The 23,268-nt window shown below is 44.9% G+C and overlaps 1 protein-coding gene across 2 annotated transcripts; it reads left to right on the forward strand.

Annotated features, from left to right (window-relative positions):
- Positions 1-307: 307 nt before the first annotated feature.
- On the forward strand, positions 308-16,946 carry DNAJB5 (DnaJ heat shock protein family (Hsp40) member B5). 2 transcript variants are annotated; one of them, XM_075269610.1, is made up of 5 exons: positions 324-380; positions 8,167-8,399; positions 9,829-10,077; positions 10,948-11,549; positions 16,177-16,946. In XM_075269610.1, exons 2-5 carry the CDS (start codon positions 8,261-8,263, stop codon positions 16,408-16,410), a joined length of 1,224 nt encoding a protein of 407 aa, XP_075125711.1. In that variant the 5' UTR covers positions 324-380; positions 8,167-8,260; the 3' UTR covers positions 16,411-16,946. The 2 variants fall into 2 exon arrangements, with proteins under 2 accessions (XP_075125715.1, XP_075125711.1); XM_075269614.1 differs by lacking the exon at positions 8,167-8,399 and having other exon boundaries at positions 308-380.
- The last annotated feature ends 6,322 nt before the right edge of the window (positions 16,947-23,268 follow it).

A 23,268-nucleotide genomic window follows, 5' to 3' on the forward strand; every position in this document is an offset into this window, starting at 1 on the left:
CCAGCACCCATTATGTCCATGTGTCCGAGAACTACAAGTGACCTCACAACGCCGCTAGCCAAGCAGAAATCGAGCTACCGACAAATCACAGCTCAGCGTCCGTGCAGCCAATCAGCGGCTCCCGAGCCCGGCGAGTGTAAACGGTTTCTGAATAAAAACTGACGAGACTCCGCCTTCCAGACGAAATGACACGACGGGCGGGGCTACGAGTTGGCTAAGCGCTGATTGGCGTTCTGTGAGAACCTGCAGCCAATAGGAAGCAACTAGTAGCAGGGTGCGGGGGAGGGTTCCCCGTGATGTCACGGCGGCTGCTAGTTGCCGGCTGTCGCTCCACTCTGGGGTTCAGTTGGGTGCTGAGACAGCAGTCGGGCGGCGGACGGGTAAGTGAGTGGTGTTCTGCGCATGTGTGTGACAGCGATACATTAATTGCCCATTTGTGGCTGCCTGTTCCCTGCGGTGTGTCGGGTCACCTGGGCGGAGGGAGGTTGTCACCTGCTGGACATTGACAGGACCGTGTCACCTGTGTAGGGGACCATATGCTACGGGATTTGGAACAGGTCATTCTAAAGAGCTCAGCTTCTTATATTGGGGGTCATTGTAAAGGACAGAACACCCCCTTGAATTTAACTCTTAATATGCCTAAGTGTACGGGATGTAAACTTCCTTTAGTTACAGCCCTACAATTGTGTGACCAGCTCTAATATTTGTCTTTCCATACCATCACCCCATAAATCACTTTCTCACCCACCATCAATGGATCGTATTATGGTGACCCGCTTAATATAGTGCACCTACATCGTGACCCTCACAAATGTCTCACTCCATACGTTGTGTGACCCCGGTGTTGAACCCCCCTTGCTTTGCCGGTACCTGCCCTATTTGTTGTACTGACCCGTAACCTATGCTTATACAGTAGGGACCCTGTAATCGTTCTCGCATAGATTGTAGTATATCCCACAGCACCCAGGTCTGCTGGGATCGGTCCCATGACCCTACTTCTAGGACAAGGGACTATGGCGCCTTCTATGGGTAGCTGCCAGTATTCAGTCGTGAAGACCATAGCAAGTCACGGAGGAGAGAGCGAAGGAAGCGTGGGTCATATGTTCTTCTGTCAGCCTACTATACTTCATTGCAAATGTCACTGACCCCCCCTCGTAGTCTCGGGGTGACAATTGTTCTCCCCATTCATCTACACCCGCCGTATCATTTTGTCAGACCTCTCTTTCCACCATGTCCTCACCAAGGAGTTCATCGCTGGTAACGTGACATGCTTGAGAAGCTCCATTGATAGAGGACGGCAGGTAGAGCGGCCATGGTGCTCGCAGTCCATTCACATCTCCCAGCTGATGAGAGCAGAGGAAAATCGTAACCTTCCCCCCCCCCCATCCCTTTTAATAATGGATAAAGGAAATGGAAGATGGGGGGGGGGGGGGGGGCTGAGATGGGTGGTGAGCGATGATGTAATGTTTTATTGATGGGTGGAGGGGGGTAAATTAACCCTATATGTGCTCACGTTGTCATACAGACTGAGCTGTGGAATACATATGTAGCAGAGCCGAGTCTGTAAGTTGCAGCTGTGACCTTACATAGGACTGCAGGTCAACCGGCTGCAATATCGCTCCCTGCTATATACATCGCTATTGGAGGGGATCCAAAGCAGGCTTCTTCTGTTCCCCTGCTGTGTAACCATGACATTAAGGTTCCGCCTTTAGCGTCTCCATCAGTGCCATGTGGAACGAGCAAGGATCCAATTTAGTCTGGCACAAATGTCGGGACCGATGAATCACGCCGAATAATCGTCTGTAGAGCTGTACGTGTCCGGTTGTGACATGTACAACCGCCCTCCCCTCACACTGCACACTGCTCCCTGCTATATCTAGCACTGGAATGTCTTCCCATCCCCAACCAATTCCCAGAAATCCCAGCACTGGAATCTAATCCGGATGTTTTCCTTGAACAATATTTGATCCTCATTTGCGTGAAAAATGTCCTAATTGCTTGGTGCGTCCCGCTGCCTTAGCTGCAGAGCTTATATTTGCTGAGACTTGTAGTTCCACCGCTAATATAAAGTAAAATAATCGGTCCACTGAGATGAAAATTAGACAAAATCATTCTAGATAAATCTGGTCCCTAGAAAGCTGGGTGACTTTATATTGGCCAGGTGCCATCTTTGTAGAGGCGCCAGGTAATGTAATATATAACTGGACTGACTTGCAGTCCGGAGCTCTTAGAAAGCTGGGTGGCAACGCTGTATGCTCTATGGCTATAGGTATTTTTTCATGTTTCTGGGAAAGCTGGATGATCATCGGTGACTGTAATACATGTTCCACATAAGAGACAGCCCGTTTCAAAGTGTGGTCCCCGGGATGATGCCAATCGCCCCAGGTTGCGCTCCTGAATTTGCCAAAGGACAGTTGTGGCATTTTGCTGCAGTGGCCACTATAGGGGAAATAGAGTATTACATGGCGGCCGTTCAAATACATGGTTGAGTGGAGCTCACCAAAACTGGAGACTCTCCTGGGTCATAGCTGGGGGGAACTCAGACCATAGGATAGCCGTGTGCTATAATAGGGCAATGGCACTCTAGGAAAGCTGGGTGACGAGGACTATTGATCCCTGGACTTATATTATCCTATTTTGCTTCTTGACATTAGCTAGCTAAGCAGAAATCGGCGGCGCTGGATCTATATCCTGTGCACATCAGTTAAAATTTCCCATCTTGTGAATTAGCCTTTGTTCCGTTTGTATTCACACCGGCGCGCTCAGCGGCAGACAGCTTGTGGTAGGCAGACGAGCGCTTGTCACACTGACTCATAGAGAAAATGCCATAATTTGCTGCAAAGAGCAGGAATCTCGTTCTTCCGGTTTCTCCTTTTTAGGTCGGCGCTCTCAGCTGGCAGTCAGCTGCCGCTCTTGTCTCGCTCATCACGGGGGCGGAACGGGAAATGCTAATCGTCTCTAAACTGCTGGATGGTTAAAATTCTGAAATCTCGAAAGGCCTGAAGGGAATAGGAAATTGGAGGATTTGTGATACATGGGGGGGGAGTGGTGACAGTTAAAGGGACCCCCTGACTCTAAATTATTCTATACACTGCTGGGGGGCCCATAAGGAGGGGGGGGGCTTACTTTAAGGCTTCTCTATGAATTGGATACAGCATCCTATATCCCATCCGACAACCGTTTTGAGGTTTTTGCCCCTCATCAGTACATAGCTGCATCTAAGCCCAGTAACCCTGCCTGTACTCATGGAGAGGGGCAAGAACACCAAAATAGTTGCCTACAAATGTCTCTCTTCATTTTGGAGGAGTCACCGGTTGAGCAGAGTTAAAGGGGATTCTAACCACTTTAGAAGCTATCGCTAATATAACTTCATGATCTTGGGGGAGGGGAAGGGTAATTTGAAGCTCCCGGGCCCCCTTTTACCATGTGCTATTTATAATATTGGCTTCTTATGTTGTAGAGAGGACTTTGGGCCCCCTGAGGCTTCCATCAATGCTACCTCTACACCCCTGGGTGGGGGGTCCTATTTGCCCATCCTGATGGAGTGGCAGGCCGAGCATACGCCTCTCCATCCGTTTTATATGGGCTGCCGGAGATAGCCAGATGCTGAACTCGGCTATCACTGACTCTTCTTTAGAGAATGGATGGGGCGCCAGGTTGAATGCTTGGCCTGCCACTCCATCAGGATGGGGGAACCAGACCCCTATTCTTAGGATCAGCTCAGGCCCCCACGATCATGAAGTTATCCACAACTCTTAATGTACAAGCTTTTTTTTTCCATGGGGTATTACCTGAAACCAATACCAAGCGGGTCTCTTCAATGAGAACCAGTATTTCCTATTCCTTAAAGACATTGTTCCAGATCTGAAGATAATTGATACTGATCACCTATCGGCAAGATATTGGACGCAACTACCGGAAGACATATAATATATACACCCTACTGCTATTCAAGTGAATGAGGGCAGTTTCAAGCGTCACTGCTGTAGTGTATGAAGTAGGCGCTATATATAGTGTATGGAGCTCTGTATACTATAGTGGTGGTGCTCGGGAACTGCAACCTCCTTGAATAGGAGAAGGGCTTCCTCTGGCCCTATATCTTATTTGCAGCTTCCGGTGTCTACATCTACTGATCGGCATGGGGTCGCTCAACCTATATGATATTAGTGACCTACCCTGTGCTTAGTTCATCAGTATCAATAGTCTTCAGATCCCGAACCGCCCCTTTAATCTGTAATTTTAGCAGATCCTTAGCGGTAAGGTGTTCAGGGAGTTCCATACAGAACTTTGCTCAAGAAGAGAGAACGATGAGTCAAGCTTCACTCGGAGAGACCCTTTAACCCATCCGGGATCAGCCAAATAAGGAGGTGAACCAGGGACAGCGAAAAAATCCATCGGCGAGAGGCTTTGTCCTCGTCTCCCTGCGGCTGAAGTCATGTTTCCAGCTGCACAGCTGATTCATGCCACTAATAATATCAGTTCTTGGAGTGAAGCGCGCTGGTTCACATCACGTTGCTAACACTGGGGAGCCGATGATGGCATTCAGGAGACATTTTCCCTGGAATGTTATTAATAGCCTCCGAACAGGAGAATCGTTCGGCTACGCACAGCAGTGAAGTCATTCCTTCCAGCTGGGTGACACATGGTAGAGAAATTCCTGGAATTGCCCAAGAAGTTGAGTTGGGTTTGCCGACTACCGAGAGGAGGTGGATGTTTCATTTCAGAGAATACTGTATAGATCGAATGGAAGTGGGCACCGAGCCTCGGAATTAATGGATTTGTGCACGGCGGAGATGAATGCTAAGAGGTTACCTGCTGCTAATGGTTTTCAAGAGCTGGAGATTTCTGATCAGACCGCATTGTTCTTGGGGAATGGATGAAGATTGTGTCCTCGTGCCAGTATTCTTACACTGACTGTGCCTTCATATCAGATCATATAATATATAAAATGATTATATACCCCCTTAGGCTATCAATGAATGAGTTTTCATAGCATGAGGGCCTACGAAATGTAACACTTCTCATCATACTTCAATGGAAACCTACAGCAAATCATGGAAGATGTTTCTACGACCTTGGTACTTATTCAGTAACAATCAGAGCGCAGCTCTGAAGGTCTGGACTACAAAACGAATTCTGTCGTATATCCCTGATTTGGGAGGGTTACATAATTGGATTTACATAACGCATCTAAGGGGCAACTTCTATCTACTCCGGTCCCATTTCAGTAGAAGTAAGATGTAGAAATTCAGCAACAGTACAAGTATTTTGATCCCTGTCCACTCTCTACCAATAAGTGGCACATATAATATGATAATATATAATTCATTTACTGCCATGTGCAAAAGTTTTAGGCCAATGTGAAAAAGTGCACAGTGAGAATGCTTTCATAAATAGAAGGGTTAATAGTTTATTTTTGTCAATTAACACAATGAAGTGAATGAACAAACAAGGAACCTAACCACCTTCAATATTTGGTGCTTTACGCACAGTCTCCGCGCGAGTCATGCGGACAGGAAAGTAGATCGTGAACTACTTTTCTGTCTGCACGTTCTGTCCGGAGACCGTGCAGTAAGAACACGGACCCCATTATAGTCTATGGGGTCCGTGTGCTTTCACTATACACAGCTTGCCAATGCGTTCGACATTCCCCATGCGGACTCTCACGAACAGATTACCGACGCAGATGTTCATCAGGCCTTAGAAGTGGTGATATGACTCGAATAGATCCCTGATCTTGGCATCATCCAGTCTGTCTGGGATTACATGAAGAGGCAGACGGATTTGGAGCAAGCCTACATTTACAGACAATCTGTGCTTAGTTCTCCAAGATGGCGGGAACAACCTCCCTGCCGAGTTCCTTTGACAACTGTGTGCAAGTACCGAGAAGACCTGATGAAGGGCAACGGTCACATATTGATGGGACTTGGTTTTCTCTTCACTCACTTCATTTTGTTAATTGACAAAAATAAGCTCTTAATACTTCAATTTCTAAAAACATTTTTCTTAAACATTTTTTCCATTGTAGTTTCTCTGTTACACCTTGGTACTAGCACACATTCATTATGTGCTTCCAACTTTCTCATCAAAGTTATCATTGACGTCCTACAAGACATGCCTAAATGTGGTCATATGGCATAGACTAGCCAGGAGAAGAGTGATTGATTTTATTTTATTTCTTTACTCAAGGGGGTCCTTATTCTGGCCATGGAAATACCACATGGGCAGCCTGTTCCACCAACATCGCTGAGACACGTAACATTTTGTACCTCGTGTCTACAGTGTCCTTAACCGTTGGATGAATTTTTAGAATCCGTGGGCTAAGCCTCCAAAAATGGCTTAGTGTAGGCGACAAATGCACTGTGTAATGTTCTCAGAAATAGGTGAGGGCACCCAATGTTCCCAAGAACCTACAGATGCATCAAGCAGGTAGGCTTTACACAAAACTTCCAGCATGAGATCAGTCAACGTTCCTCCCAAGAGCATTTATACAATACAGTTCAGCCACCCACACGCTCATCTGAGCACACAGTGTTTCCAGCACATTGATGTGAATTATAATGGAGACTTAACCCATTAACATGCTCCCACCCGTCTATTCATCTCCACTTTTATAGAACTTCCAAGTCTTGCAGTAAAAAACATCTTCGAAAGGGACTCCTCATAAAACTGTAGACCTGTAATCCCTGTTTGGCTTTGCTTTTCTGTTGTCCATGCCCGTGAACTCTCAACAATGCAGGAATGCCGCCGGAAGAACTAATTAATACCAATTAGTAGGTAAATGAAATCCTTTCAGCAGATGTAACTGCTTTTAGACTCTGCATTACAACCATATAATTGAAGCTAACCAACCATGGACAAGCCCCGAGCGAGCCATCTTCAGTTAATTGCCTACTACTATGATCAGAACATTCCCATCACTAGATTTCCTACAGAAACTTGCTAAGAAACCAATCTAAATCCATAAGGAAATAGTTTTGTTCCTCAGGACCTTCTAACATACCATGTGCGGAGAACACCATCAGTACCTAAGCCATGATGGGTGGCTCAAAAATTTCCATCACTTGATGTCTACTCATGAAGCTCCACGGACTTTGGTGCTCCATGTCGAAGTCAACGCATCCAAGCAAGTGGTTAATTTTGTGGCCATTCTTCCACCTCATGGACCACACTGATACAGTCTTCCGACACTACTCTGCTACCTAAAGTAAGGTGGTCATATACCTTAAATGTCAGCTAAACTGGATGATTTTCGGGCAGGACTGTCCAACATAATATGCATGACGAGTGTCCCAATTTTCTCCCACTATCTTGCAGTCTATGGCGAGTCCGGTTGGTTATCCCTGTAACACAGATGGGCGTAGATAGTGTGTTCTGTAGAGCGTAACACGTTGACTTTCCTTGACACACAAAGTCCTGTCCCTGCTGAGTTGGTGATTTCTATTGTCATGGGCAAGTGGGTCATCCCTGCCTCAGCATAAAGAACGTTCCTCGCTGTATCGTCCTCTTGTATAAAACAGTTTGTTTGCAGATACTCCATTTTCAGCAGGAAAATAGACCGAATAAGACTTGTCACTAAAATTGTCACTGGCATATCCAACAATTATTTATGTCCTCGTCTTGCCTCTGCTCTCTACTCCCCCGAAATGTTGCATGTTGGAACCGTCATTCCCTTTACTCATTCGCAGTTTTGATTGTATAAAGTGCCAACTTTTTGTCTTACTGTTTGTGTGACTTCACCATTTGTGTTCAACTTTTTCATAAGACCCCATGTGAGACAATTTTCCACCATTATTTGTATTGGTCAGGGAGGGGGCGTCCTATGTCTTCACATCAAGTCATCATCATCACACTGGATCTCTAGATCTTCTCATTCAAGTACATCCAGTTGGTCTTGAAATATTGGTCCTCAATGATTTTGGATTATAGCTAAATGACTTAAGGATGGAAATATCAGGGCGTAGTACAATCCATGTCTGCCTCATGTTAAGGTCGATATCATTTGAACTTGATGTTGTAGCCCTACGTCATCTAAAACCCCCTAAATCCCAGGAAAGCTTAGTCGTAGGAAGACCACCGTCATCTCCATTCACCACGTCACTTCCATCCATTCTTTTCAAACTGTTGGGTCTTTCCTACCTCCAAAACTCTCTTTCCTTCTACTAGATGTCTGCCTAAACACCTAGAAGGAAGCCTGCACTCCTGCCGCACCTGTGGGATCGCCTAGCCCACACCACTACAAGTCTGCAGGCCAAAAATCATGTTTAAGTGCGAACCCAGGCAAAAAGTCGGAAACGATTTTTTTATCAAGTCTATTGGCGACGGCGCTCAAGAGAAGCGCAAAACCACGTTTTTTAGAGTGGGAATAACCTTGGGAATTCTATCTGCTCATTTCGGGGGTAGGTATTTCTTTAAGGTTATGTCACCTCTGCATGTTCGGTGTTTGTAGTGTGTATATCAATGACTGGTTTGACGAAAAATGGTCCATAAGGACTTTTGTCTCACAAAAATGATCCCTTTTATGATGGAAGTGTAGCTTGTTACAACTCCGACCAATAGCTGACTTATCAGTGAAGTTTTTGTTGTATGTGTAGTAGCATTACGGGAAGACCATTCAGTTTGTTAGTTTGATACCAGCATAACTGCTGTATGCCGATCATTTGTTTTGGCTCGTTTTTCTCTTTTAACCCCTCCTACACACATACAGACATGGTTTGGCCAAGCGTGTTTACGATAGAGAACATGGAATAAGTTTCTTCCAATGTTCTAAGGTGGTTGCTTGTCTCTCGAAAACAAAGGAGCAGGTTTGGCTCCTTAGCTCCACTCCAACAACTGCTTTGTTGACCACACATTAGGTGGTCGGTGGGTTTGGCCAACATTCATCTAATATGTAGCACCACCTTTTGAACAAACTTTTTATAGACCTGTCTTTAAGAGATTACCATTATTAGTCATGGAGACTTCCTAGACTTGTGAGTCTTGTCCATCTACTAGATTCTCATACTAATGTCTTTCCGTGTTGTCTTGGTCATATATCAGTTTCTATAAATGTGATCTAAGAAATGCCTTTAAGGCTGACTGAGCATCTTACTAATTTCGGCGGCTTCTTGCAAGGGTGTTCGCTTTGACTGATAGGACTTAAACTTAGTCTTATTACTAAGGGTGGCCATACACAGGAAGATGTCTCACCAGCAGTTGGCGAGGTGTCGATCTGTCATCAGATGGAGTGTGTATATATAGTAGCCACATCTTCCTTGTCTTATGAAAAGACAAAAAAATATTTTAATAAAGATTCACCAGCATATAGAACTTCTTCTTTTTACAAGAAGAAAATAACATACTATACCCTCAGTAATAAAATGTCTTACCTTACCGATTTCCCATGCCCCCCCCCAGTTAAAGGTTCCCCATCAATCTCTACTTTCTGCTCCCTTTTGACACAGTAATCAGCCACCCAGCCAATCGCTGTCACAGCAGTGACCCACCTCAGTCAGTGATTGGCTGAACAGCATTTCCTGTATGTCAACGGGCAGCAGGAAGTAGAGACTATGGATGATGACCATGTGGCGCCCAAGCCTTCACTTTCTTCCTCACGGCTTGTGGTAATACGGCGCCATCATAGTATAATGAGTCAGTGTGCTAGCCATAAAATACAAACTAGCACACTGGCGGTGCGCACGTTCCTGTGCATGAAGCCTTAACTCAATACTGTAGAATAGGGACTTTCTTTTGAAATGGAAATTTCCGGTGACAAAAAAAATTCTTCTAATGTATGTTATCGGCACAAGTATTGGTGCACTCACACTTATAACGTTGTGTTCCTTATAGGGGCGAGGATTCTTGATCAGAAGCCTCAATCAGTGGACATGGGGAAGGATTACTATAAGATCTTGGGCATCGCTTCAGGAGCGAACGAGGATGAGATCAAGAAAGCCTATCGTAAAATGGCCCTCAAATACCACCCAGACAAGAACAAGGACGCCAATGCAGAAGACAAATTCAAGGAAATTGCAGAAGCCTATGATGTCCTAAGTGACCCCAAAAAGAGGGCCGTGTATGACCAGTATGGAGAGGAAGGTAAGGCCCGTGAAACCCAGGTCAATGAGTAGAAAGTATGACCAATACCTTGATGTCCATGCAAAGGTCCTTAACTTCTATAAGGTGTAAACGCAACGTTGTCGGTAAGATCCGTGCTCCACCATTGTATTCAACTTGAGATGCAGAAACCCTGAAATGCAGGGGGGTGCCGCTTAATCCGTGTTGGGAGGAGGAGGCCCCACCACTACCCTAGAGCTAGGTGTTGATGCACCATTTTCCCTAAGCTTAAACCAGCCCTGCATATGCTACATCCTCCTCCATACCCCTACCCCATTTTCAGTACGGGGGTCCACCTCTGTAACTGCAGTTTGATCTACTGAAATCGAGAGCTAATGTTACCCGTCTGGTCTCCAGTTTAGTATTTTGCAGACGTCTCCAGTGGGAGGTGGGTGCAGCGATTTGCTCATCTTTACTTATTAATAACCCGGACCTGCCAGGACTTATTTGTGCAGAGCGGACTTGGTGTTTATACTGGGAATAATCCCAGCCAGGTTTCAGTCGGATCACGTGTCCTGTGCACATGAGGATGTTTTCGTGGTTCTTGCAGTTGAGATTTGAGCATTTGGTAATCGCAGTGCCCAGGGCTAAGACATCTAGCGTAACCTTAGAAGGAGGCAACTTCTCCAGTATGAGGCAGCACGTTGTCACAAGAAACTTTATTAATAAAAATAGGGAATGCCATATTACTTCCTTTTGGAAAGCTACAGGGTATTCCCACCAGGATTTTCCCAGTATCCCGTTATTATTTTTGGGTCACTTCCTGGAACCATTATATTCTTATCTTGAGTTTCGTCATATCTTCTCTCTATTCATATCCATTTTAATAAGCAATATTTCTTTTTGACGCAGGTCTCAAGACAGGAGGTGGATCATCTGGAAACACTGGAAACTCCTTCCACTACACTTTCCATGGGGATCCCCATGCCACCTTTGCTTCTTTCTTTGGAGGCTCAAACCCCTTTGATATCTTCTTTGGATCGGGCCGAACCCGTATGCCCAACGGTTTTGACCACGAAGACATGGACATCGACGATGATGACGACGATCCATTCGGCAACTTTGGCCGCTTTGGATTCAATGGCGTGAATGGATTTCACCGGCGGCACCCAGATCAGCTCCACAACAGACGGAAAGTGCAGGATCCCCCCATCATTCATGAGCTCAAAGTGTCATTAGAGGAAATCTATCACGGCTGTACCAAGCGTATGAAGATCACACGGAGAAGGTTGAACCCAGATGGTCGGACAGTGAGAACTGAGGACAAGATCCTAAACGTGGTGATCAAGAAAGGTTGGAAGGAGGGGACCAAGATCACCTTCCCTAAAGAGGGGGACGCCACATCGGAAAACATCCCCGCAGACATTGTGTTCCTACTGAAAGACAAAGCTCACGCACATTTCAAGAGAGACGGGTCCAACATAGTCTATACGGCCAAGATCACTCTGAAAGAGGTGAGGGACCACTGTGGATTATGTGTAAACTTATTAGACATTAGTGGGGGTTTTGTTGGTCATTCATAAAGTGGACCTGTCACCCTGAGCATTTTGGTACTTTGTTTATCCGAATCTGTTCAGCCAACCAAAGATATAAGCCCTGTTATTGTTGATGTAAATTAAGGCATACTAGACAAGTGGGCAGTAACACTGTGGTGTCTGTGTGCTGTATGCCAAGTGGCGTTACCGCTCACTCGACTAGTACGTCCTAATTTACATCAACAATAACAGGCTATATATCTTTGGAATGGCTGAATGGATTTGGATAAACAATACACCGATCAGATGATTTACACCATTGGGATTTTCAGACCTGGTGACACATCATCTTTAATGGCACATCCAGATGGTTGTGGCAGAGACGGGAAGTCAAGAGATCGCTACGTAACCTGAACTCGCACACTGAGGAATTCTTTAGTGCATTCTATTGCAAACTCTGCCCCACATCGAAGGCGCGTTCTGTAGTGTGTATGGGGCTATTTTGGCGTAACTAGGAATGGTGGGGCCCAAGGGAAACATTAGACACGGGGCTGTGTTTTTTTTTTTGTTGCAGATTCTGCTGCTTTTTGGGGATTTTTGAAGCCAGAGGAACAGAAAATATAAAAGAAACTTTTATACTTCACCCTATTGCTACATCCTGGCTTTGGCTCTAAAAAAAAAAGCAAAATCTGGGGGCCACACGGTGGCTCAAGGGTTAGCATTGCAGCCTTGCAGTGCTAGAGTCCTGGTGTTCAAATCCCGCCAAGGGCAAAGAACCATCTGCAAGGAATTTGTATGTTCTCCCCGTGTTTGCATGGATTTCCATCCCATATTCCAGAAAAAGACATACTGATAGGGAAAAAAAAATGTACATTGCGAGCTCTATGTGGGGGCTCACAATCTACATTAAAAAAAAAAAAAAATCTTCTTGCAACACGTGACATTGGCCTGTAAGTAGGGCAGAGGACTCAGTACATGTGATATGAGATCAGGACCTGCAGGTTACAGGTTTATTAGGAGATGCTATGACCTCAGCCCCGCTGTCATCGGGTGTAGCTAAACTGTACTTGCATGATATTACATGATGACGCTTGGTGTCATTAGTCATCTAGTCATGAGGTGGAGGCGGATTTCATTTTTCATTCCTGAAAAGATTGGTTTCTGACATTGGGAATCAAACATATTGTAACATGTAAACGTAACCCTGCCAAAGTTTCGGCTAGGGTAGGCATTTCTCCTTAGGGCGAGTTCAGATTCGCTGGATTTGTAATGCTGAATCTGCTAAACCACAGCAGTCGACAGTATCTTATACATGGAGGCATGTCGCTGTAGATGTATCCCTTCAGTGTATCTCATGCAGATTTATCCCTTCAGTGTATCACATGCAGATTTTGCTGCAGAATTCCGCATTCATATGGAAAATCTGCCCCATGTGGCTATTGGGTGCATCAATTTAAGGTGCAATATATGTGGATGGAACAGGGGTGGGGTTAAAAACTCCCTCCACATGTAGCTATATATAATCCATGCTACAACCTTTGACCCTATTTTCTATTTTGGGTTCTTTGACCAATTCTCTGCTGACAGTCTGGCCTCCAGCCCACCCCCTCAGCTTCACAGTGCAGGTCTAGAATTTGCCCCGTGTCCTACTGCCCCTTGTTCCTTACTGAGTCTTTTTTATTTTCCACCTGGTCGCTGCAGAGTTTCCAGTCGAGCTATTTAAAGCCACATTTATTAATACTCCGTGTTGCCGGGGAATCACATGTGTACGTGCAGCGGGGCTACGGGTGCCAGGAGAAGATCCTCCGCTCTATAAATCTGTCCTTGTAGTGTGGGGGGAACGAGGAGATCAGAAGTGGCTGCAAAGGAAGCCTGACCACATAGAAAGGCTGCAGTAGACCTGGTCAGCCAATCCAGTCTTAGTGCACAGTAAGGTCGTATTCACACAGCCTTGAAAAACGGGCAAAATGGTCAGGATTTTTCACAGCCGTCTTGCCCCTGCTTAGAACCCATTTTCACCCATGGTCACGTGTTTCTCTTGCCTACACATCTGGTGTTTTATCTTGGATACAGTCTTGTTCGGTATTTCCATGCTCCAGCACTGTAAGGGTTAAGGGTCTCCATGTCGCTGTAATAAGCCGCGTCCTGTAAGCGTGCCAAGGTGAATAGCTGTGCTCCATTAAAGGTGTGAGCCTCAGAGCATCGCTCACTGCGCTCCCACGGGATTGTGATGTGGACATTGTCGCAGCTTCTTCCATATTTAGCACCTCTCCGGTTCCAGGAATAGTCGGGGTCAGGTTCTGCTCCAGGCATGTGAATCACTAAGGAGGGCAAAGCTTCCTGTCCTGGCCAGCGATAGGCTCAGTCTCCCATGGGTGCAATTATACCTAGTGTCCTCTGTGAAGTGGGGGGTGTACACTGGATCCGAGAAATAGGGGAAGGTCGCTGCAATAAAGGAGAACGTCAGACCTGGAGGCATTAATGTTAAAAATCTAAAATGGGAAGCCTCAGAGGTTTTAACCATCTGACACAGCATATTACAAGTTGTCAGCTCTCTTTTATACAGGAAGGACTAATACCAGTACTCATCCTATTGTTACTTGTCATTGAATAGAATACTAGAATTACAGTGAAGACTGACACAAAGCAGTTTAACCTGCTGAGCATGCTAATGATGCAGGTTTACACACCTTTATGGGTTCTTGGAAATCCATATGACAAACCTTATTCCGCAGCAGTGACAGTCACTGTCCCATATAGGGCTTACAATCTACATAATGTATAAGACTCCATGCACTCTAAGGCTTCTGGACTGGAAAATCCAGTCCGTACATTGACTGGATTTCCTGGCCCGAATTCAGTCCATGGACCCGGACTCCCTGCATCACAGGGATAGGATTACAGTCCCCGCAGCCCCATAGAAGTGACTGGAGCGCTGGTCACATTAGTCCTTAGGGGGATTTTATGTCTTTGTCCTCCTGATCACTGGGGGGGGACTCCACAATCGGGCCCCAGCAATTGGACACTATGGATAAGGGCTAAATATCTATAACTGGACAATCCCTTTAATACTAAAAAGGATATTCTCTTTTCATAAAGATGGCGTGTTGCTAAACTAGGTCTGCAGTTTATGATTAGTGGGGGTCCGACCTCTGATCCTGAGAATAAAGGGCCCCAGGGCCATTGCTTGTCTGTGTACAGCAGGTCCCTGGCCATGTGGTTGTGCAGGGAACAGCCATACTCTCTGACTATACATGTTAAAGGTTGAGCATCCCTTTAAGATAGGGGTTGTCAGAATAAAATGAAAACTTACATAAAGTCACTCAGGAGGGGAGGGCTATAAAACAAAAGTGCATTTATATTTGCCTGCATCCTCCCCCTCTGTTCTGCTCTAAATGGTGTCTGACTGGAGTCGTCCAGATTACGGGAAGTCGCCTCTGCAACCACTCTATATAAACACCGCGGCGGAGGTGAGCGCGGCCAATGCAAGAACGGAGGGGGGATGTAGGTAAATAGAAGTGCATTTTTATTTTCCAGTGTTCCCCTCCTGACTGGAAATTTTATTTATTTTTTATTTATTCATTTTCTAATACCCGACAACCGCTTTAAGAGCGTGCTCAGTCTACCCAGCAGGATTCTGTCCTTTTATCCCTCCCACATATTCATTCATTGATATGCTGCGTCTGAGGGTGACCTACAAATCCCCCGCTGCTCCATCGCTTCCCTCGTATTGTGGCCTCCGCTGCTCTGGTTGATGGCGCTGTAGGTCACTCATCTCTTTCCTGCTATCAAAAGGGGGCTTGATGCTCCGACATGGATGGAAGGAACGCAGGGATGATATAGATCATGGTTTATAAATGGATGTGTGAACAATATATCATACACAGGGGCTCTAAACAGTAAAGGATACTGTCCTAGATCTTTCAGCTTATTCCTCTGTGCTGCTGTGTTCATATCCATTCCTCCTAACTGCCACTCTCCCCATATACTCTTTGCTCTGTCGGGACATAAGGGACGTCTCAGATGTAGGCCCAAAGCCTGCCTGGAGCCCGGATAGGTAAGTAACTGTGTTTTTTTTATGCTCTCTTACCGCTTCCGATCATTATACTCGGGGGGGGGGGGGTCTGAAAAGCGTGCACCCCTCCCCCCCTACTACCCCGGTAGTTGGTCCTTGGTCACCCCTGGTGCTTACAGATAACAGAGCAAAGAGTATATGGGGAGAGTGGAAGTTAGGAGGAATGGATATGAGAGAAGAGGAGTCGGATTGAGTGCATGGAGCAATGTCCACACAGCATGTCAAAAGTTCGCCACGGGGCCTCGCCATTCCTAGTTACGCCACTGGTAAAGACCTATGCACACTGGGCAACCCAGGCCAGGAAATTCAGTCCATCCATTGGCTGGTCCAAACCTAGTTAGGAGACAGAACACATTGCACTATAGTGATCTATGATGCTGGTAGTCTGGGCAATGTATGGACTTGATTTTTCGTGCATGGGGCCTAAGTCTGTGACCAGATCAGCACCTTCTTACAATTACCGTATTATTATAGGTTATTGTTGCTTGTCATATTGACCCTCATATTGACCCGCATTCTTTTTTTCCCCAGGCTCTGTGCGGCTGTACCGTCAACATTCCCACCATTGACGGACGGGTCATCCCGCTACCCTGCAGCGACGTCATCAAGCCAGGAACCGTCAAACGGCTACGAGGTGAAGGATTGCCTTTCCCCAAAGTCCCCACCCAACGTGGCGACCTAATAGTAGAGTTTCAAGTACGATTTCCAGACAGAATACCGCAACCAACCCGAGAACTCCTCAAACAGCACCTGCCATGTTCCTAGTACTACTCATGTACAGGGGCTCGGGGCCCCGTGCAATACATTACAGATTTGTGCCAAGAGTTTTGCAAAGGAGACCTGCAGTGTCTAGATATGAATCCTGGGATGTCAGTCTCTAACACACATTCTATGCAGAAGACAACGACTTGCTAGAGCTCGAAGTAAAAACAATAGACTTTATTTTCAAAGGTAGAATTTTTTTTGTAAAGTCGGCCATTTACAGGTGACGAAGGACAATGAGGGAGGGCACAGCGGGCAGGCCCTGGCAACTGTGTGTACTGTTATAGGGGGCACGACAGTAGGTCTTGGTATTTTTAAGCATAGGAATAATGGACTTCCAGCTGTAACTTTATTCCCTTTCCGATCTGGTTTCTCAGTATTTTTAGCCTTTGCTTCTGATTATGAACTATGGGACTTTTAGAGTAAGGGGTTTTATAAAAAAGTCAAAAAGATTTGTAAATATAATTTAAAGTGACCGGCGATTTTGACCTTTCTACATACTGTGCAGAAATAAAAGTATACGATTGTGAATTTTATAAGGACTGATTCCTGCGTCTTCTGTACAGGTGACCGAGGGGGTGTGGCCGCGACTACCTTATACATTAATCCCCATTACAACGTAAAGGAGCACTCACGCAAACAAATGTCTCTGGCATGCTAGATAAATGGTAATCTTACTTTTGGCTGTGTTTGTGAGTTATTCGCACTTTTCTGGTCCTCAACTGCGTCATGTGACCAAGTATAAGACACAGTGGGGCAGATTTATTAAAATGGGCTGAAAGCAAAATGGTCTTGTTGCTAAGGACAACTAAATCGCTATACAAGCCGTGCTGTCATTGTTTGCTATGGGCAACTTAAACAGTTTGTTTGTGGACCACATGACTCATCTGAGAACCAAAAGGGAATGGATAACTCAAACGTACAGCTACTGAGAAGATGACTATGTTAAGAGGATACGTATCTGGAGTGTGTGGTATCAGACTCTCCTCCTTATATTTTGTTTTTGTTTTCTTACAAGTTTTTTTTTTTTTTTTTTTTTTTTTTTTTTTTTTTTTTTAAGATTGTTATACAGGAGATTGCTTTTTGCTGTATGTGGCCTTACCCTTACACTGCCATCCATGTACAAAAATATAACTATAATACTGCTCCTATGTACAAGAATATAACTACTATAATACTGCCTCCTATGTACAAGAATATAAATACTATAATACTGCTCCTATGTACAAGAATATAACTACTATAATACTGCCTCCTATGTACAAGAATATAACTACTATAATACTGCTCCTATGTACAAGAATATAACTACTATAATACTGCTCCTATGTACAAGAATATAACTACTATAATACTACCTCCTATGTACAAGAATATAACTACTATAATACTGCTCCTATGTACAAGAATATAACTACTATAATACTACTCCTATACACAAGAATATAACTACTATAATACTACTCCTATGTACAAGAATATAACTACTATAATACTACTCCTATACACAAGAATATAACTACTATAATACTGCCTCCTATGTACAAGAATATAACTACTATAATACTGCTCCTATGTACAAGAATATAACTACTATAATACTGCTCCTATGTACAAGAATATAACTACTATAATACTGCCCCTATGTACAAGAATATAACTACTATAATACTGCTCCTATATACAAGAATATAACTACTATAATACTACTCCTATGTACAAGAATATAACTACTATAATACTACTCCTATACACAAGAATATAACTACTATAATACTGCCTCCTATGTACAAGAATATAACTACTATAATACTGCTCCTATGTACAAGAATATAACTACTATAATACTGCTCCTATGTACAAGAATATAACTACTATAATACTGCCCCTATGTACAAGAATATAACTACTATAATACTACCTCCTATGTACAAGAATATAACTACTATAATACTGCTCCTATTTACAAGAATATAACTACTATAATACTGCCTCCTATGTACAAGAATATAACTACTATAATACTGCTCCTATGTACAAGAATATAACTACTATAATACTGCTCCTATGTACAAGAATATAACTGCTATAATACTGCCCCTTTGAACAAGAATATGAATCTGAACAATAAGGGCAATTGTCATGTGCCTGGCATTGCTCTTAAGCCGTTGGAGTCCTGGGTATGCGGCACCTATTATGGTCCTGTTACAATCCCGCAGTAGACACTGTTTCTTTATCGTTGCTGACACCTCGGCTGCTCCATAGATAGTGAGGTATGAGTCACATGCAATGAATAGCACCAACTGTTTGTGCTGACTTTTTCCATTTTGCACTTGAGAACATGACAGCTCTTCATTTAATATGATTAAAAGCAGGGAGGCCTCTGCCAACACGGCCCAGCATTACCCTCAGTGCCAGGCAACAGCCCAGCCTGCCCCAGCAGAGGAGAGAGTCCACCCTGCAACCAGGAGAGGGAATAGGATAAAGTCCGCTATAGGATCAGTCAGCAATTGCACATTATCTAAACCGTATATATTGAGGCTGTGTTCACATGGTGCTTTTTTTAACCACTAACTGCATGCTATTCTGATTGCTGTAGTAGCACATTTTACTTTGCATTATAGCCTAGTAGTACACTTTTACTAAAAAAAAAAAAAAAAATGTTTTCAGGTGCAAAAGTGGCGCATGTTTGGTGTACAACTATTTGTACCAAAAAAGCACCACTTTCTCAATTTTCCAATCTTCTCATCACTTTTGAGAAAAGTGGGTGGAGCAAGGGGTTTTGGGGTGGAGAAAACAACCGAAAAATATCATGAGTTAGATCTGAAAATTTACGCCCATCCCTGACTGGTATGGACTGCAAGGTCAGAGCCTTTTCATAATTCAAGCACATCTTTCTTGCAGAGGGGAATGAATTAAAGGGGTGTTCCAACTTTATTTTTATTATTTGCTAGTGCTAATGCGGAGCCCATAAACAAAAAAACATTCCTTACCTCTCCTGGGGCCCTATTCCCAGTGGTAGCAGCTCCACAAGCTCTGGCGGCTGTTTACAAGCCGCCAGAGAAGACAGCGCTGTTCTCTGTAGTCATTGCAGCTTAGTTCCCCTTCAAGTGAATCAGAGCTTATCTGTAGTACCTGGTCTGGCCACTACACAGAGAACAGCGCTGTCTGCTTCCTTCTGCACTCTGTATCAGCTGCTGGGAAAAGCTGATTGGTGGGGACCTGATACCCCCAATAACCTGATATTGATGACCTTTCCTTCAGCTAGGTCATAAATACTTTTATCCAAGGATAGGTCATCAATATCAGATTAGTGGGGGCTTGACACCTGAGACCCCCATTAGAAGGCTGATAAAAAAAAGTGCAGCAGGAGGTTCTGTTCTGCAGATCAGCTGTCACTTCAATGGGACCTATAGTGTAATGACTCACTTCAGCCACTACATAGAGAACGGAGCTGTCTGCTTCCTGCTCCATTCTCTGTGTCTCAGCTGATGAGTACAGCTGATCAGTGGGGGTGCCAGATGTTAAATATTCAAGGAATGCTCTGACTTGCCCGGGTGAAACAACTGGTGTCCCCGTCCTACAAGAAAGCTACGACACTGCATGGTATATTATGTGGCATCAACCGATAAGGAGTTTGCATCACCCCCTTATCAAGAGTTCAAGGGCTGTTCTTCTCTAGGCCTCTTCCCTTTCTCTATGTGCGGCAGGTACATTGGGGTGGAGCTAGGAGCTTCATAAATGAGGCCCTTATTCTACAGGTGAATTTCTCCTAAGATCTCCTATTGAAATGAATGGCACGGCTGAAAATACAGTTTTTGATGCAGAATTTGGTCCAATAAAGGCATAATACAGTTGGCACTTTCCTCCAAATTACACTTCAAATTCAGCGTCAAAATCCATGTCAGTTTTTGTCAATCTCCTTCAAATTTCTGAAGTGGAAATTTTCTGTTTGACAAATTCAGCATCAAACTCCGAAGTGTGAACACCCCCTAAGAATCATATCGGTGCGTCTGATCACAAATATATGCCAGTCAGGATAGAACCCGTAGTTTATTTTGGGGTGTTATAATAAATCTAAGCCAACCTAGACTCTCGCCCGTCTCCGTCCACCGTCTACAAAAGTGTCGAGTGGGACTGGGAAGCTCCAAGTCACTTGGCCACTTCCTAGGTGCATCAACCATAACAAATGTAGGCCAATGACCTCACAAGAGCACAAAATGGCTGCCAGCACAAGGCAGCGATAAGCGATATCCTGTGTATTAAACTATACCATACTCATGTGTACAAGAAAGGAGAAAGGGTTAAACACACCTGCTGACGTATCGGGGTAAACCATCCGCTGAGGTGTCAAGGACGCCGGTTATAACTGGGACAGTTCCCGGCACACATGTAACTCTGCTATTTCAGGAGCAATTTCCAGGAAAGACCCAAACTAGCAACAGAAATGTCACCGACTAATTCTTCTCCAACCCCCAAACTCCAGGTGTAATATCCGGAACCTCCAGAAATAGAGTTCTCCAAAATATCCCATAACCTAGCCCAAATGAAGTCTCTTAAAGGGGTTTCTGTAACTTTATTATGTGTGTAAGCTGTGGACCGGTATCTCTGCTCCAGAGGGCTAACTTGAAGGTCATGGGCCCAAATGCAAAATCTGTAAATGGACCCCTAACTACCTTATAGCAAATAGAGGTTTATTTTATATGGCAGAGGGTCTCAGGGGCCCCTGGGTCCAGGGCCTAGTAGCGACAGGTACCGCTGCACCCCTTAGGGCTAGTTCATACGGAGTCAAATGGGCTGGATTTTGACGCGGAATCTGCGTTAGAATCCGGCTCATAAAACCGCCTTCCATTGAAATCAATGGGAGCCGGTCATTTCCTGCAAACTGCTCGCGGAAAAAAGAAGCAACATGCCCTTTCTTCAGGCGGATCCCGTGTCTGATTCAGCCGCAGACGTCCACCTCGCGACACCACCCTCCTGACTAGGCCCATACATTTGGGCCTAATCCGGAGCAGAAAGCCTCGATTGTCGGAAGTCACGATAGTTAGCCATCAGGTAGCCATGTTCATTTTTGTCATTTGGCACAATTGCGGTGTTACGTAGGATTGCAGATAACACATATATGACATTATCTTTTTTTGTTCATGACTCCCCCTTTCATACCTCCCAATTTTCAAAGGACAGACAGAGGAATAGAATGGCAAATTTACCTTCACCCACTTCTACGTTGACTCCAGCCATTCCCATCCATTTCTCTTCGTGCCCCAACACAGTATAACGCTCCTATAGTCAACCTAATATTATATGCCCCCACATTATAAAGATCCCCTCCAATTGCCCCCACAGTATAAAGTCCCTCTCCTGGTGCACCCACAGTTTAATGTCCCCCTGTAGTTGTTCCCTAGTTTAATGCCACCTCCCCCAGTTTAATTAAGAGGGTTTCATCTGCAAAAGTTTAACTAAAAAAAAAAAAACACTTATATTCACCTCTCCTCACTCCCCTGCTGCTTTGTCTGAGGTCTTTGCTCCCGGAGGCATCAGGTACGATGTGAGTGACATCATCACATCGTACAAAGGCCCCGTTCAAACGGGGCAAGAGGGGGTGGATTATGGCGCTGAATCCATGTCATAATCCTTCCCCTCAAAAGGGAGGTCCATGTAGACCACCAGTTTACTTTTTTCCGTGAGCGGTATGTTGCCGCCCATGGAAAAAAGAAGCGAACTGTCATTTCTTCAGGCGGACTCTGCAGCTGATTCAGCTCCAGCGTACGCCTCATGGCAGCACCCTCCGGACTAGGCCCATTCATTAGAGCCTACTCCGGAGGGGGAAGCCGCGACTGTCGGCTTCCCGCATCACTCTCAGGACCAAAATCCGCCAATCCACTCCCCGTGTGAGCGGGTCTTACAGCTCCTGGGGGGCGGAGCATACGGGGCAGAGCAGGGCGCTGTCTGTGAACGGCTCCTGTCTCATCACTGTATTCAACTCATCTGTGCCTGGACATACCTCCCATTGACTGCAACTGCGGATTCCGGGTCCTGCTGAATCCGAGATAGTTGGGAGGTAAGATAAAATGCCCTTACATAGTTATCATATTATCTATGTAACATGACTCATAATACTGAGTACAGACAATGTAGTACGAGCCACCTGCAGTCCTATGTAACAGCACAAGTTACCTCTTATTGATCACTTTGTAAATGCAAATAATCCAGTGTTACCTGCAGTCCTATGTAACACCACAGATAACACATAGGGATATCTCTTTGAGTATAGACAATGTATTAGGTGGTACCTGCAGTCCTATGTAACACCACAAGTAACATAATGGACACACCTAGCTGGTATCATTTATGTTATATGTATCCTAAATATAAAACCAAATATATGGACCTGAGAGTCTCCACATGATCAGACACTATGGATATGGGATGGTCTGAGACGTTCCAGAAATCACCAGCAAGCCCTGGATTGTGTGACCCGGCTCTCTCCACTCAGCCCTCTCCAGGTGTTACCTTTGGGCAGACACCACTACAATTACCACTGAGATTGACACATCTTATTAACCCCTTATTTATTGACCGAGACGTCACTAAAGCCATTGTAGGCTTTATATGACTTCTGCGCCTTGTTCCCTTTGGGGTAAATTCTGTAAAGTTACAGAGTCTGAAGATGGTAGGACAGTAGCTTTCAGTCGTAGGGTGGATCAGTGTCTGCAAGCCTTTCTGCTGAGTCTTTCAAGTCGTATTGAAACTACAACTCCCATCATGTTGTAGGCTGCAAAGTTTGCTGGGAGTTGTAGTCCTTCTGCAGCCAAAGAGCCTTAGCTCACAAACCACTGTGGGCAACCAAACCTGATTCCA

This window comes from Leptodactylus fuscus, chromosome 1 (genome assembly GCF_031893055.1).
Source record: "Leptodactylus fuscus isolate aLepFus1 chromosome 1, aLepFus1.hap2, whole genome shotgun sequence".
NCBI lineage: Eukaryota > Metazoa > Chordata > Amphibia > Anura > Leptodactylidae > Leptodactylus > Leptodactylus fuscus.

Bases quoted from the DNA above. Each gene is read 5' to 3' on its own strand.
- DNAJB5 (XM_075269610.1), top strand. From the start codon at position 8,261: ATGTTTAAGTGCGAACCCAGGCAAAAAGTCGGAAACGATTTTTTTATC. The intron at 10,078-10,947 runs GTAAGGCCCGTG...TTTTTGACGCAG, and splicing joins TGACCAGTATGGAGAGGAAG to GTCTCAAGACAGGAGGTGGA. The intron at 11,550-16,176 runs GTGAGGGACCAC...TTTTTTCCCCAG, and splicing joins CCAAGATCACTCTGAAAGAG to GCTCTGTGCGGCTGTACCGT.